This window comes from Myotis lucifugus, unplaced genomic scaffold (genome assembly GCF_000147115.1).
Source record: "Myotis lucifugus unplaced genomic scaffold, Myoluc2.0 scaffold_231, whole genome shotgun sequence".
In the NCBI taxonomy this organism is placed as follows: Eukaryota; Metazoa; Chordata; class Mammalia; order Chiroptera; family Vespertilionidae; genus Myotis; species Myotis lucifugus.
In genome coordinates this window covers 591108-606271 of record NW_005871279.1, presented here as the reverse complement: position 1 = coordinate 606271, position 15164 = coordinate 591108, and the positions used below count along the sequence as shown (strand labels likewise).

Here is a 15164-nt window from a genome sequence, read left to right as displayed (position 1 = left end):
AGCATGATCAGTTATAATTGATTTTCTAAGAAATGAAGCATAAAGCAAAAGAAAAGTCATAGACCATTTTATCTATTTGCATTTTTAAATCTGAGTGATTTTCTACTATTAGCATAAAATCCTATTTTTGAAATGATATACAGTGGGGCCTTGACTTACAAGTTTAATTCGTTCCGAGACCGAGCTCGTTAAGGAGCTCATTAACTCAAATTACTCTGTCAACTCAATGCAAAAAATTGGCCGAGAGATAGCTGATATCTCAAAAAACTCGTTAGTCGGGACACTCGTAAGTCAAGACCCCACTGTATATGCTAGTTTAAGTACAAACAGTATAAGAAAAAATAAACTTGGAAGTAATACTTCCTGAACATAATACTATAATCCATGCCTATCCCTATATTTATGTATATATGCACTTTATAGATGTTGTACACACAAAGTTACAAATTTATAATAAAAGCAGTTGCTTAACTATTCCAAATTCCACTTCTACTCTAATTTTCCTGTCACTGGTTAACAGAGGACGTGTGTCCCATTTTACTACATGAAGCCAGCACTACTTAATGCTTACAGCACGACTACTGACCAGTGGGTAACTCAAATACTGGGCAAAGAAGTCCCAGCTCGACATACCCATGGGATATAGTCCATAAGAACAAGTGAGGTTCCCCCCGCATTTTGACAACATACAAAGAATACTTCATGTTTTGAGCAGGTCAGCTGCACAAATGACTAAGTATGTGGCTTTCACATTCTTAGCATCCCACAAACTTCAAACTCATTTTCAAAACTATGCTTGATTCAACTGAAGCCTTCAGCTCAACTTGCCAAATCTGTCATGTGAATAATGCAGTTACACAATGGTATTGATTGTTATATTGTGTATATTAGCTCTTGCCACTTACTGTTGGCTTTAAGCACTAAGAACAGCCTATATTTGCTGCCACAGGAAACAGAACAATCTATGTATATAAAAGCCTAAGCGACTGTCCAACCGGTAGCTATGACGCACAATGACCACCATGGGGCAGATGCTCCGACCGGTAGCCATGACGCGCTCTGATCACCAGGGGGCAGATGCTCAATGCAGGAGCTGCAGAGCTGCGGTGAATTGGCAGCTGTGGTTCTTGGGTGATGCACCCGGAACCAGAGCGGAGGGAGCCCTCACAATCTGGGACCCCTTGGGGGATGTTGGAGAGCCGGTTTTGGCTCTATCCCTGCAGGCCAGGCCGAGGGGCTCCAATGGTGCACGAATCCGTGCACCAGGCCTCTAACTAAGTTCTAAAACACTAATAATGCTTCAAAATATTCTGTCAAAAAAGAGGGGAAAGGGAATGTGACTTTAATAAAAAAAAAATACGAAAGTATAAATGGCAACCAAACATTTAATTTGGGGGGGGGGATGCTATAAAATTTTAAGAGATCTCTTACCAGCCTCTTACAACTCTTATCAGTACCCCATTTGGAAAGGTCCATGATGTAGCATCGAGAATACTACAGTAGACCTCTTGTTTATAATTACTTCCGTGAAGATCATAGATAACGATCTGCAACATATAGAAAACAGGCACAATAACTAACTTTAAAAATGCATTTAAAATTGTAAAAAGTCCTAGAATCTAGAAAATAAAATATCCTGAGTAAATAAAGTAGACATGACTTTAGATGTTAAATCCTTGAATAAAATAATCCTTTTCTAAGTCAGCTCAAAGTCTTTACTTAAAACTCCTTAAGCCTAATAGTAACTATATTTTTCATATTATATATTAGTCTATGTAAGAATCTTATGCTGCCCAGCTGGCATGGCTCAGTGGTTGAGCATCGACCTATGAACTGGTCAAGGCATAAACCCGGGTTGCTGGCTTGATCCCCAGTGTGGGGCGTGCAGGAGGCAGCTGATCAATGATTCTCTCTCATCACCAATGTTTCTCTCTCTCCCTCCCACTCTCTTCCTCTCTAAAATCAATAAAAAATAAAAAAATAAAAAGAAAGAAAAAAACTTATGCTTACCTTTCCAGGTCTTGGGTTACACCTCAGAGTTTGTATGTCAACATTCTGAAATAATAAACGTGGAAGAAGTAAGCCTTAAGAAACATCAGTGGAAAGATACATTGTTCACTTTCTCAGCCATCACAAATCAAATTTCTCACATTTACTTGGTGACATTATGTGCAAGGTGTACCTCTAGGTGTTACAAAGAAGTAAAGGTAAATATAGAGGAAAATGTGTTGTCTCTGCCCTCAGGAAGCTTATGGCTTGGAAGGGAGAAATAGTTGATTGCACTCTCATGACTCTTCTAAGGGGTGGGGGGCTAAGTTAAACCCACAGGTAAAATACCAGGTTATGAAAGAAAATGCCAGGTTATGAAAGTTAAGGCAAATGGCACCAGCGTGGAGGGAGGTAAAGGAAAAGATTTGGAAGAGGCTTGTCTGAGGAAGTGGGATGGAGAAGACCTTGAAAAACAGAAATTCAATGAGTGAAAAAATATGGCCGTAGAAAAAAAGTCCAGGAAGAGAACCCGAGAAGAAGTATGTTGGTAGGAAACACAGGGTGTGAACCAGAGCATAAGGAGGCAAGGCTGCACAAATAGAATTTGGGGGCCTTGTAATACAGAGTGAGGAGGTTCCACTTGATTTGGTAGACAACAGGGAGGCATTAAAGAAACACTTATTTAAATCATTTTTTAAAAATGACTTTGCCTTGCAAGCTGTTGGCTGGTATTCAAGTATTACTATTTGCTCCTAAGGCTATTCCATGTAAAGGTACAGGCTTTGGACCCCTAGAGAAAGTTCCATAGTAGGGGTCCTCAAACTACGGCCCGCGGGCCACATGCGGCCCCCCGAAAACATTTATCCAGCCCGCCGGGTGTTTTTGCCGCCGCTGTGTGCATAGGAATTTGTTCATAGTTTTTCTTAAAACTATAGTCTGGCCCTCCAACGGTCTGAGGGACAGTGAACTGGCCCCCTGTTTAAAAAGTTTGAGGACCCCTGTTCCATAGTCTTGAGAATGCCAGAGAGGAAAGTCCCATGTTCAATGAATATTCTACATTAGCCATTTAAACATTTCTAAGTCAAAGAAAAGTGTAACTGAATTTCAAAACATTTTCCAACTATAATGTTATCAGCTCTTTTTCTTGGAATTAGGCTGTTCATTGCCCTGCTTTGAATGAACAATAACATGAGCAACTAAAGTGAGAGGAGGCTGTTAAGCAAACAGTTAAAATATTTTTAAGTATTTAAAATATTTCCAACTACTATGAAATATTTTCATGAGATACATAAGCTCAAAAAATGTATCAATTTTTAAAAATATATATTTTTATTGATTTCAGAGAGGAAGGGAGTGGGGAAGATAGATAGAAACATCAGTGATGAGAGAGAATCATTGATCAGCTGCCTCTTACACACCCCACTCTGGAAATGGAGCCCAAACCTGACTGGGAATAGAACTATGACCTCCTACGGCTTAATCACTGAGCCACACTGGCTGGGCGAAAGTATCAATTTTTCTCACATATAGTCAGAGAAATTCAGAATCTTGTAACTTAATTTAGTTTAAAAACCAATGATAGTACTGATTGGTGTGACTCAGTTGGTTAGAACGTCATCCCATGCACCAAAGGGTCATGGGTTTGATTCCTAGTCAGGGCACATACTTTGGTTGTGGGTTCAGTCCCTGGTCGGGGTGCATGTTGGAGGTAGCCTATCGATGTTCCTCTCTCACACCGATGTTTCTCTTCTCTCTCCTCTCTCCTCTTTCCTCCCCCGTTCTCTCTCTCTAAAAAAATCAATAATTAAATAAAACCACACATATCCTCTAGTGAGGATTTAAAAAAACAACAACTGCCCTTGCTGGTTGGGGCACATGCCCGGATTGTGGGTTTGATCCCCCATAAGGGGCACGTAGGAGGCAGCCTATCAATGTTCTACTCTCACATAGATGTTTCTCTCTCTCCCTCACTTCCTCTATCTCTAAAAATCAATTAAAAATTAAAAACAAAACTAAATATAGCAAAGAACTGGAAAAATAACTTGCTTCTCTGCCTTTAAATTTTGAGCTAAATTTTTTTCTCAATGTAACAACTTAGCTAAAAATACATAACTTATGCTACAGTTCAACCAAAGAATAAATTAACCTCTGATATTTTTAAAAACAATCTTTACACATCAAAACATTGATTTTTCTTAAGTTTCTAGGTCGTTTAATGACCCAAGCACTACTTCACTTAAGCACTAGTTAATAATCAAAATGACTTACCTCTATGAATGGGCTTAATCTGCCTGAGTTGTCTTGAGCACGGAAATATTTTGAAGCTGGTTCCTGCAAAGTCCCACCAAATCGGGCTCCTTTTTCTGAGGAGTGGGTTTTGGAAGTCTGCAAATACTGATGATAAGCACTCTTTACAGAAGAATGTAGTTTAGAAGTAAGGTCAGACTTTTGTAGAAATGAGGCCTTTTCTGGCCACAGCCCAATTTGCAGATTGGGAGTTGTAGGTTCCTTTGCCTTCACAGATAAATTCTTAGAAATTCCAGTCCTTTCCTGGTCATCATCAGAGTCAAACGTGCTGGAAGGATCTGTCCACTTGAAGGCAACAGATTCCCTCCTGCTAGCTCTGAGACTTCCCTTATACAATGACTCTTCTTCCTCTTCCCCTAACTCCTGCCTCTCCTCTTCATCAAAATTCATCTTTAAGCGCTCTGACACCGACTGGAGAAGTGATAAAACAGAAGAGGGCTGGTTGGCATTATCCCTAGACTTTGTGGAGCCATGATGACCAGGTGAGACCTCGTTGGATACAATGTCCTCCTGAGAGCTGTCATCCTCATAGATGGGAGACAAAGCTAAGGGATAAATTTTGTACCTTTTGGCTTCCACTGATAAGAACATTTCTGAACTATCACTATCAAAGTTCTCACCTAATTTAGTACCTCTTTCAAAATGATGGACCAGGTCAGTTCTACTCTCGGATCTTTCACATGTGACAACAGGTATGCTGCCAGGGGGTGCATCAGGAAACGAGGGACAGGTTCTCCTCACTTCAGCAGGAGCACACTTGTCTTCACCTTGAAGGGGTTCTTCATACAATATAGTGAAGGAAGGGTTTTCTTGTTCAGCCTGAGAAATGAAGGCTAAGTTAGAGTCTTCTCTTTTATCGTAACCATCTCCTAGATTTCTTATTTTGTTATCTACTGCAGTAACAGATGTTCTTCTGTCTAGCCTTTCTATAGTATCCACAGGTTGAAAATCTGGCATTGCTAAGGCAGGGTAGCCTTCAAAATCCTTACTTAACGTAGGCGGTTCATATCCCCTGAAATAGGAAGCAAGTCTGTTGTCACGCGTTATCAAGCCTTCCTTTACTTCAGTGGGCTCTTCCTCCATTTCTCCAATACTCTCTTCAGCATAATCTTGGGGTACTTTTTCAGGTTCAGATATGGGAGGCATGGCCTCTGCTTGTGTAACAGGCAATTCCAGACCTGTCCCATATGTTTTTCCTACATCTACCACTGCAGGTAACACTTGGTGTTTCCTGACAGTCCCATCAGAATCTTCTGGGGCTGTTCTCTCCATCTCTATCATAGAGGGCATGGACACAATCGTTCTAACTGTCTCTTTAGCATCCCTCTTGCACGCTTTTCCCATTTCTGGAGAGGCAGGGGCTGCCTTCTTGGGTATTTTTTTCACTTCCAATGCAAAAGGCACCTTTTCAGTTTTCCTAGTAACTCCTTCAGCATCCATTTGGTAACTGTTTTCCATTCCCAACACAGGCCTTTCAGTCTTTTCAGCAACCCCCCCAGAATCTTCATGGTAGATGTTTACCACGTCAAACATAATGGGCATCACCTCAGTTTTGTCCATATCTCCCTCAGCATCCTTTTGGTAAATATCTTCTATTTCTGATGCAGGAGGCATCACTTCAGCCTTTTCAGTAAACCCCTCAGCATCTTTTTGGTAGATATTTTCTATTTCTGATACAACTGATGTCACCCCGGTCTTGCCAACATCACCTTCAGCATGCTTTTGGCAAATATTTTCCATTCCCAATTTAACAGGCATCACTTCAGTCTTTCCAGTAATTCCCTCGGCCTCTTTTTGACAGATATTTTTTACTTCTGACATAACAGGCATCACGTCAGTTTTGCCAACATCCCTTTCAGTATCCCCCATCTTACATGCCTTTTCCATTCCTAAAAGGGCAGGTATTCCCTCAGTTTTTTCATGATACCCCTCAGTATGCATTTGGTGTACTTCTTGCATTTTAAAACTGTCAGCCGTGGGCTCAGCTTTTGTCTCATTCAATTCATCATCCCTTTTATGTGTTCCTCCCACTTCTGACATAAGGGGGACTGCCTCATTTTTCATAACACTTAATTCAGCATTCTTTTGGTTTGTTTTTCCTATTTCTAACATGGAAGGGATAAGCTCAATGTTTCCTATATTTCCTTCAGCATCCTTTTTGTGCACTTCCCCTACTTCTGACATTGCGAGGGGTATGCTCTTATTACTGTATGCTAGCAAGCCTTTTTCAGGCATACACACAAGACTATCAGACAAACTGCTTTTGGATGTCCCAGGTAAACGGATGTCATCATTTGCGCACGGAGGCCATTGGACATTTAATACAAGAGTTCCAGTATCCTCTGTCCAAGTTTTTTGATTATTCACACATTCTATTTCCATTTTCTCTTTAGAGTCCTTTTTGAGAAGTACATGTGTTTCTACCCTATCGTCTGACCCTTTATGGGGCAAGTCTTCAGCTAGTAAAACAGTATCTGATTCCTGCAAGTTTATACCATCAGACTGTCCAGCTCCGTTTCCTTTAATTGACTCTGTGTTACTTACAGAGAAGAATCTACCTAATACTTTATTTTCACTAATTTCACATGTGCTTTGATTTACTACCTGTTTTGACACCACCAACTCCCTCACAGGAGGCTTAACACTCTCACTGTTCAGAATTTTTGGAGTATTAGCCTGAAGTTCAGAATCCCAGGTAGTCTCAGTGTCTTCAAAAGCATCATTTGTTATATGTTTTTGGACTGAATTAATAATCTCACTGACTAATTCCCTAGCTTGATCTTCTAACAAACAAGATACATTCATTCTATCAGAATCAAAAAGGAGACTCTCCTCACCAGGTGTAGGCGAAACACAGGCCTTTTCTTCCCCCTGGACTCCTGCCATGTTTCCCAAGTCCTGCTCTTCCCAATGCTCTGTCAGTTGGGTCCCCGGCAGTGGAGCCTCCGCTGGGTTCTCCTCAGACGTGCCTTCTGGCAGGGCGCCAGGATCCATGATGCCGTCTTTGGCCAGATGCTCTTGGCAGATATCAACTGTGTGTTTGGATTTCAGGTCTTCCCTAACAGAATCAAAGATCTCACCAATCAACGTGTCAGCCTTTTTCAGCAAACCGCTTCTGAGGGCCCCGAGCTGGTGCTCAGCAGAGGCTTCAGAACACTGCTGGCGGGAGCTGTTAACTGACGCCGGGGCCCCAGCAACTGCTCCCGCCTCTGCTTCCATGGGCCTGTCAAACGGGGCAGCAGTTGGGAAATCCAGAGATACCATCCCAGTATGATTACCAAAATGTCCCTGAAAGGAGGTCACTTCAGCCCCTGTTGGTACAGATGCTTCCAATTCCAAATAAGAGCTATCGGGGTACAGCCGGTTAGTTAAGGCACCTTCATGTGTGGTATCTATAGCAACTTCTGCAGAACCAAAATTATCCTGGGGATTATGTGAACTCGTGACCATGCTGACTCCTTCGGCCTTACTAGAGGAAGGCATGCTGTCAACCCCACCTTTCTTTCCCTGAGACGAGGCTTCCTTTTCAGATCTGAGCACAGAAGGAACACTGAGAAAGCTTGCATCTTCAGGTGCAAAAGTGTTTTTTTCCAAAGTGATGTCAGACCCCAGAAAAGGTGAATTTACTTTTGTGCTGTCAGTTTCTTGGCATTTGGGGCAAGTATTAGTTAGGCTGAGTTCTGCTGTTTCTGAGAAACCTGATATCTTTTCAGTCCCACAAATATCTGAAGGTTCATAACTCACACAAGTGTTGGCTTTTTCATCATGAATGGGAGGTAAAATCCCAGGTGTATTACTTCTGAGAGAAGCAGAAGCATAAGCCAACACTTCTACCTCTGTTTCCTTTACACCTTGATATCTGGAGACAGAAGGAGAAACCTCCGTTTGGCAATTCTCATTAAGTCCAGCATCTGAATATTTCTCTTTAAGCTCATTATGATCCACCAATTGACAACTTTTGTCCTGTTCAGCCTCTGGAGAGGTTAACTCTGATAAGATAGGCTTTGCTGGCACACCTGTAATTTCAAATGGAGAAGAAATTTTATCCTGAGAAATGTCTCCAGGGTCTGTGTGGGAAACAGGTATCTCGGAGAGGGCTATAGTTTTTCCTCTTCCAGAATGTGACTCCACAGGAACACTATTCTGACCATCGACTTCAGCTTTTGAGAAAACTTTAGCAACGTTACTAGTTTTGGTGTCCAAGGAAAGAGAACCAGACTTCTCCATAGTGCTTTTCCTCGCTCCGCTGTTTGAACGCATTAACTCTGCTTTATGAGGGTCCTGAGAGGAAATGGAACTGTGATGCTCAGAGAGGTTTTCATCCTCCAATCTCGAGTCCGCCCCCCTCAGGTGGGTGTCACTGGTTTCAGGGTCTAGTGGAACCTGGCATTTTTCACTATTAGGAAGAACATCCTTGGATTCAAGAATCACAGACGTGTGCCCAGGGTGAAGGCAAACTGGAGGACTCTTCCCGTCGGCAGCGTCAATGTGATTCGCCACATTTTCTTCTCGACACCCACCAGGCTCACTGGAAACACCAACAATGTTGACATCCCCTGTTTCAATGAGCACAGAAGACCCCTCAATCTTTAAAACAGGCACATCCAACCTGCTCAGCATACTAATTCCAGAAACAATGGGGGGAGATGAAGCACTGGAATTTGATTTTTCACAGTCAAGGGTAAGAGAGGTTCTGGTATCAAGTGATACTTGAGCTTGTTGAGGACTCTCAGAGTCGGGAAGAGAGTCTGAAATGTGATTTCTATGGAGTCTGAAGGACAGTTCAGGGGTTATTTTGTTTTCTAGGCAGGCTACCCCTGGTGACTCACTGATGCATTTTATAGCAGCAGGGGCCTTTTGATTGATTCTAAGAACATGAGGCATTTTGCCATGTGGCCCCAAATCAAGGTTTTTGGGTTCTGCTATAGACAACTGGTCAGTATCTTTGGGTAATGACTCAATTCCATCTTCTGCATGGTTTGCATGACTTGAAGCTGTGGGTTCACCAACTGAGACAGTTTCTGTTTCTTGCCTGATTTCTGTAACAGCTGGATTTTTCTGTGCATCTCGGGCAGACGACCTGTTTCCTTCATTTACAAGTTCAGTGCCTGTCACAGCATGCCTCTGAAGAGCAGCGGTGTGACTGGCAGCCTGTTCTGATGAGTTACCTACAGGTGGCGTGTCAGAACACTCACTCTCTGGAGACGGCAAGCCTTCATGCCTGATGGATTTATCTGGACACGGAAAATCTGTACTTTCCTGTTGGGTACTGTCACTTCCATCAGATTTACTACAAGACACGTCAGCAACAGCAGGGTGCTCAGGCTCGACATGCTCTTCCCTTTGCACCAGGCTCCCATCACTCCCGATGGAGCTGTTTTTTTCTGTTGCAGTCTCTGTAGGAGTTATCCTCTGAAAGTCTGGACGGCCAGGGACTGAGCCGCTGCAACTTCCTGTAAACAATGCGGAACACACTAGGTTTCCGTCAGTCTGAGAAACTGGCACACGACTTAAATGCTGCTGTGAGTCAGATTCTCCAACAGCAAAGCTGGAGTTAGTCACAGAAGAAGGGGATGGCCTACTTCCCTCAGGTCCCCCAGGGCCATTTTTATTTAAAACATCCTTAGAAGAAGGAATCTTCAGCACGTCTGGGTTGTTTCTCAGATGGCTTTCTGTGTTGAGACTTATTCTGCTACAATCAGAATCTTCTAATAGGTCTCCATGCATATGTCCTTTCATAGCTATGTCTGTGCTAGATGATGACAAAGATGACCGCATCCCAACCTCAATCTCATTCCTAGGGCCAGTATGTGTGCTCGTACTAGAGTCAGAACTTTCATTTTCTCTGTCCAAGGGATTCACCGTTTCTAACACAGTCTGTTGCTTCAAAAATTTCCTAATTTGTCTGGGGCCTCGATACGTTGCATATGTTACTGAAGGCCTCTCTGGTTTACCATCTGTTTGTCTGTGAATAAACAAAACAAAACACAAACAGCATGAGAGTATCAGAAAATATAATTAGAACACCTTAAGAGTAATCCCAGAAACTCTGGTGAAGTGTATCTCATAATAGGGAAGGCTTTTCACCTTTCTATGTAGAGAAAAGCTATAAAACCAGCAGTTTGTTTTTCCAAATTACAGCAAAGCTTTGACAATAGAAATTCTCATTGTGGATATAAATCTTTTGAAAGTATATGAATTAAAGAACTTTTTAAAGCATTTCAACCCAAACAAAGAAGCAGCTTCCTATATAAATGACATTGGAAGCATGAGTTAGTGTATAGAAAAGAATCTAAAAATTGTTACTCAACAGGTATATTTAAAGGCCATATAGATATTAAAAAGGAAATTTGCACAGTCAACTATACATACAATTACAAAGCTGTTTATTATTTTTAATTACATGAAGATAAAATCATTTACATTGCCTTTTGATGAGGATTTCTTTCAAATATACTTCAAAATATAGGTAGTAACTTGTTTAAATTCTGTATTAATTGTGATTCACAGTGATAAAAAATATGTTTATACGATAGTAATAGCATTATGCAGCACAGGCTATTTTATTAACTTGTCTAAATTAAATTATTAACCCTTTTTAATACACCTGATTATTAAAAAAACTATTAAAAAATTAGGGGCATTTTTATATGAGAAAGACAATGTAAAACCTTCAGTTAATTATTCTTTCTTAAAATAAATTAAAAATTTTATGTACGTAAAACTGAAGTCTCATAGGAATTTCAAAAGCATAGGCTCTTAATGTTAAATAATATTTTATATCTCAAATACTCTCATTTCAATAAAAATTAAATATATCCTTGCTTGCAATAAATTCTTATCACAGAACCAAAGAGACAACTTTAATACTTAAAATGCAGATGCTCAAATGATTAGAAAATAGCTTCTCCAGATATATTATTTACATAATATCTAAAATTGGTTATAAGCAGTCCTTACTCACACTGTCAAAATAAACTATTAACCAAAATGGTATTCAACTTTTATAATTCCTAAACAAATTAAAAATTGTCAACAGGAAGTTCCTAAAACTATAATTCAAAATCTGATTTCTCAGGCTGGGCTGGAAGAAGTTTGTTATCGCAGTCAAACTGGATGTCCAGTGGTCTTTTCCTTTCCTCTTAAGAATCACTTTTCTTAGCTGTGTAAAAAGGAAAGGTCCCAACGCTGCAATAGCTGTGGCGAATGGTGGAATTTTTTGGTACACCCCAGTGATCGTAGGTCCGGTAGCCAGGGTTTGCCCTTGAGGACTTGGAAACTTCTTACACAGTCTCCACCAGCTGTTCCTATTGTTATTAATTTCTATTATTAATTGTTATTAACTGTATGATTTGGGGGATGTTACATATTTTTCTGAGCCTTGTTTCCTTATTTAAAAAAAGAAATATAGATTAAAACAAAGCAACAACAGCCAGGCCAGTGTGGTTTAGTGGCTGAGCATAGACCCATGAACCAAAAGGTCACCGGTTTGATTTCTGGTCAGGGCACAGGCCTGGGTTGTGGGTGATCCCCAGTAGGGGGCATGAAGAAGACAGACAATTGATGTTCCTATATCTCTATCGCTTTTCCTTCCTCTCTCTTTCTAAAAAATAAAGACAAAAATAAATCAACAAAACAAAACAATAACAAGAATCGCCTTTCTTTGCTGAGGTGGTTCTGGTGAATTGCCTTAAACAAGTAATCTGTTAACAAGGAAGGCTTTACCAACAAGAATTAAGAGGCACAGTATCCTCTTCCATTTTCTACTGTTCAGTACCAAAGAAGTAAACCTGACTGTCAAGACGAAAATTCTGAAATGTTCCAAATTACAATTACAGAGCCCAGAGAGTGAGAGAAAGAGAAGAGTTTGCCTGTTAATAGCTGTGGACCAGTTCTGACGAAAGACTGCTATTTCTATACATCTGATGGAACTTCGGATTAAATTCCAGGTGGCTATTTCCACAGATAATTTTAGTCAGGCACCATCGATCCCCAGGAGCCTCCACTTCTTGCCTAAACGGGGGCTTGCCAGACTGATGCCCACCACCAAGCCACAGGAGTGGGCTGCGCCCATCCCAGAGCTGCCCGCGGCACCTCCTCCTACCCCTTTCCTACAGCTAATGTACATTCTTTCAGATGGCATGCATCTTTCTTCCCCCTTCCCCGTGTTTGATGTATAAAAGTGCCTACAAAGGACACATCCATCGGAGATGATGGACGTGTCCTTCCTACCTAGCCATGCTGCTGGTGCTTTAGGCTCCATGCCCCAAGACAGGTATTCTATTTTTTGCTAGCAATGGTCTAATAAACTGTTCTTTTAAAAAGACTTTCAGCCATGGAAATTATTTTTTTGTTGGTTTGTTTAATGACCTATTAATCAAAACCAAAGAAGAAAAAGCACAAAGTTTCCATTCTACCCAATCCCATAGAACAGGCTCAAAATCCCCACCTTTTAAATTACTTTGGAACCAAAATCGCCCGGAGAGGTAGCCCACTGCTGGGTCTCACTCCCAGATATGCTGAGTCAGTGGGTCTGGATCAGATAATCTGCATTTCTAATGCTTCCCAGGTGCTGCTGCTGATGATGATCTGTGGCCACATCTACAATAGCACTGCTTCAGACCATTCTTTATGAACAATGGACCCAATTCAACTTTTGTTGTTGTTGTTGCTATTGGACATTTGTTTCTAATTATACATTCTTATAAATAACGTTTCAGTAAACACATTTATTACTGGAGATAATCTACATGGTTTTTAATGTTCTTGATACACATTGCCCTAAAATGTGTCCTCACTCCTAACAGTACACAACTGCATTAGACATTATCAACATGACACACAGAGTACCATCATTTATTATCACTGCTATCAATTTAGTAGGAGAAAAGTTATTTTAGTTTGCATTTCTCTGATTGCTAGTGAGGATACGTTTTCTCCACTTATTTATTAGCAGTTTGTATTTCTTTTATCTGAATGATTTGTTTATATTGTTTGCCCATTTATTCTATTTGTAAGTTATTGTCTAAAATTCTTATCAGTTAAAGCATGGTCTGACATTTTTCATATATAATTTTTTTGTTTGCCAATTTAATGTATCATTGGTTATGATATCGCTTGACATAAGCGAGTTTGAAAATTGTAAGTAATCCACTTTACTGATCTTTCATTTCCTGCTTTCCATTGCTATCATGCTTAGAACATTGTTTCTCCCCAAGATAAAATTCACATTTAGCTACTTTTAGTTTTGTATGATTTTAGTATGTTACTCCATTTTTATTGATTTTAACATAAAAATGAGACCACAAAGAACTAAATAGTCCTAAGTTATCACCTATATCTGTATATAGTATTATTGATGAGCTCCTCAAATAATAAAAATAATTCTCAGGTAGAGGTTAAATTAAAGTAAATAAAACAGATCTATCTCTCTCTCTCCCTCTATCTTCCTCTCTGAAATCAATAAAAATATATTAAAAAATAAAATAAAACAGATCCTTATTAGGGTTTTTTTTTGGTTGTTAATCCTCACCCAAGGACATTTTCCCATTGATTTTTATTTATTTTATTTTTTTAAAAAATATATTTTATTGATTTTTTACAGAGAAGAAGGGAGAGGTATAGAGAGTTAGAAACATCGATGAGAGAGATTGATCAGCTGCCTCCTGCACACCCCCCACTGGGGATGTGCCCGCAACCAAGGTACATGCCCTTGACAGGAATCGAACCTGGGACCCTTCAGTCCGCAGGCCGATGCTCTATCCACTGAGCCAAAATGGTTCAGCCCATTGATTTTTAGAGAGAGTGAAAGGAGGTGGATGGGGGGGAGAGAAACACTGATGTCAGAGACACATTGATTGGTTGCCTCCCACACATGCTCTGACTGGGGCCAGTGATGGAGCCTGCAACGGAGGAACGTGACCTTGACCAAAATTGAACTGGAGTCCCTTCAGTCCACAGGCTGATGCTCTATTCACTAAGCCAAACTGGCCAGGTCTTTTTATTAGTTTTAAAATATATATATATATATGTAATTTTATTGATTTCAGAAGGGAAGGGAGAGAGAAAAAGAGATAGAAACATCCATGATGAGAGAGAATCATTGATCAGCTGCCTCCTGTACGCCCCCTGCTGGGGACTAAGCCTGCAACCCGGGCAGCCCTTGACCAGAATCAAACCCGCAACCCTTCAGTCTGCAGGTTGATGCTCTATCCACTGAGCCAAACTGGCTAGGGCTCCTTATTAGTTTTGAATGAATATTTTTGTTACACAAAATATCTAATGGACTCAACATTGTTATAAACATTTTTTGGGGTAGAAAATATTCCTTCTATTGCAAATGGAAGCAGCTACTATAGAAAGCAATATGGCCCCCGTGAGGTAGGGACGACCCCGGTCAGGTTGAAATGGCCCCGGTGTGGTAGGGACAACCCCGGTCAGGTTGAAACGGCCCCGGTGTGGTAGGGACGACCCCGGTGAGTTTGAAACGGCCCCCGTGAGGTAGGGACGACCCCGGTGAGGTTGAAACGGCCCCCGGTGAGTCGGGACGGTCCCTGGTGAAGGTTGGGACGGCCGCGTGAGGGGAGGGAGACCCCCGGGAAGGTTGAAACGACCCCCCAGCAGGTAGGGACGACCACCGGCGAGGTTGAAACGGCCCAGCGAGGTCGGGACTGTCCCCCGTGGAGGTGGAAACGGGCCTGCAGGAGTAGCGGCAAACCCCGCGTGAGTATTGAAATGCCCACATGAAGTAGGAAAGGCCCTTGTGTCTTTAAACCGCCCTTATGAGTTGAGTAATATCCCCACTGAGAGTAATACGGTCTCTGGAATTGGACAGGCCCCCGGTTGAGGTGGAGGGCGCCCCCGTGGTG

The 15164-nt window shown here is 41.3% G+C and overlaps 1 protein-coding gene across 3 annotated transcripts in view; it reads right to left on the bottom strand.

Annotated features, from left to right (window-relative positions):
• The window catches only part of CRYBG3 (crystallin beta-gamma domain containing 3), a 128535-nt gene that overhangs the window by 71832 nt on the left and 41539 nt on the right, over nt 1-15164 (bottom strand). For all 3 annotated transcript variants that reach the window (XM_014464002.2, XM_006098357.3, XM_023762098.1), the window contains exons 4-6: nt 4258-10261; nt 2011-2055; nt 1432-1547 (exon numbers count right to left, since the gene is read on the bottom strand). In XM_014464002.2, the coding sequence (XP_014319488.1) occupies nt 1432-1547; nt 2011-2055; nt 4258-10261 (6165 nt within the window). The remainder of the gene's footprint in view (nt 1-1431; nt 1548-2010; nt 2056-4257; nt 10262-15164) is intronic.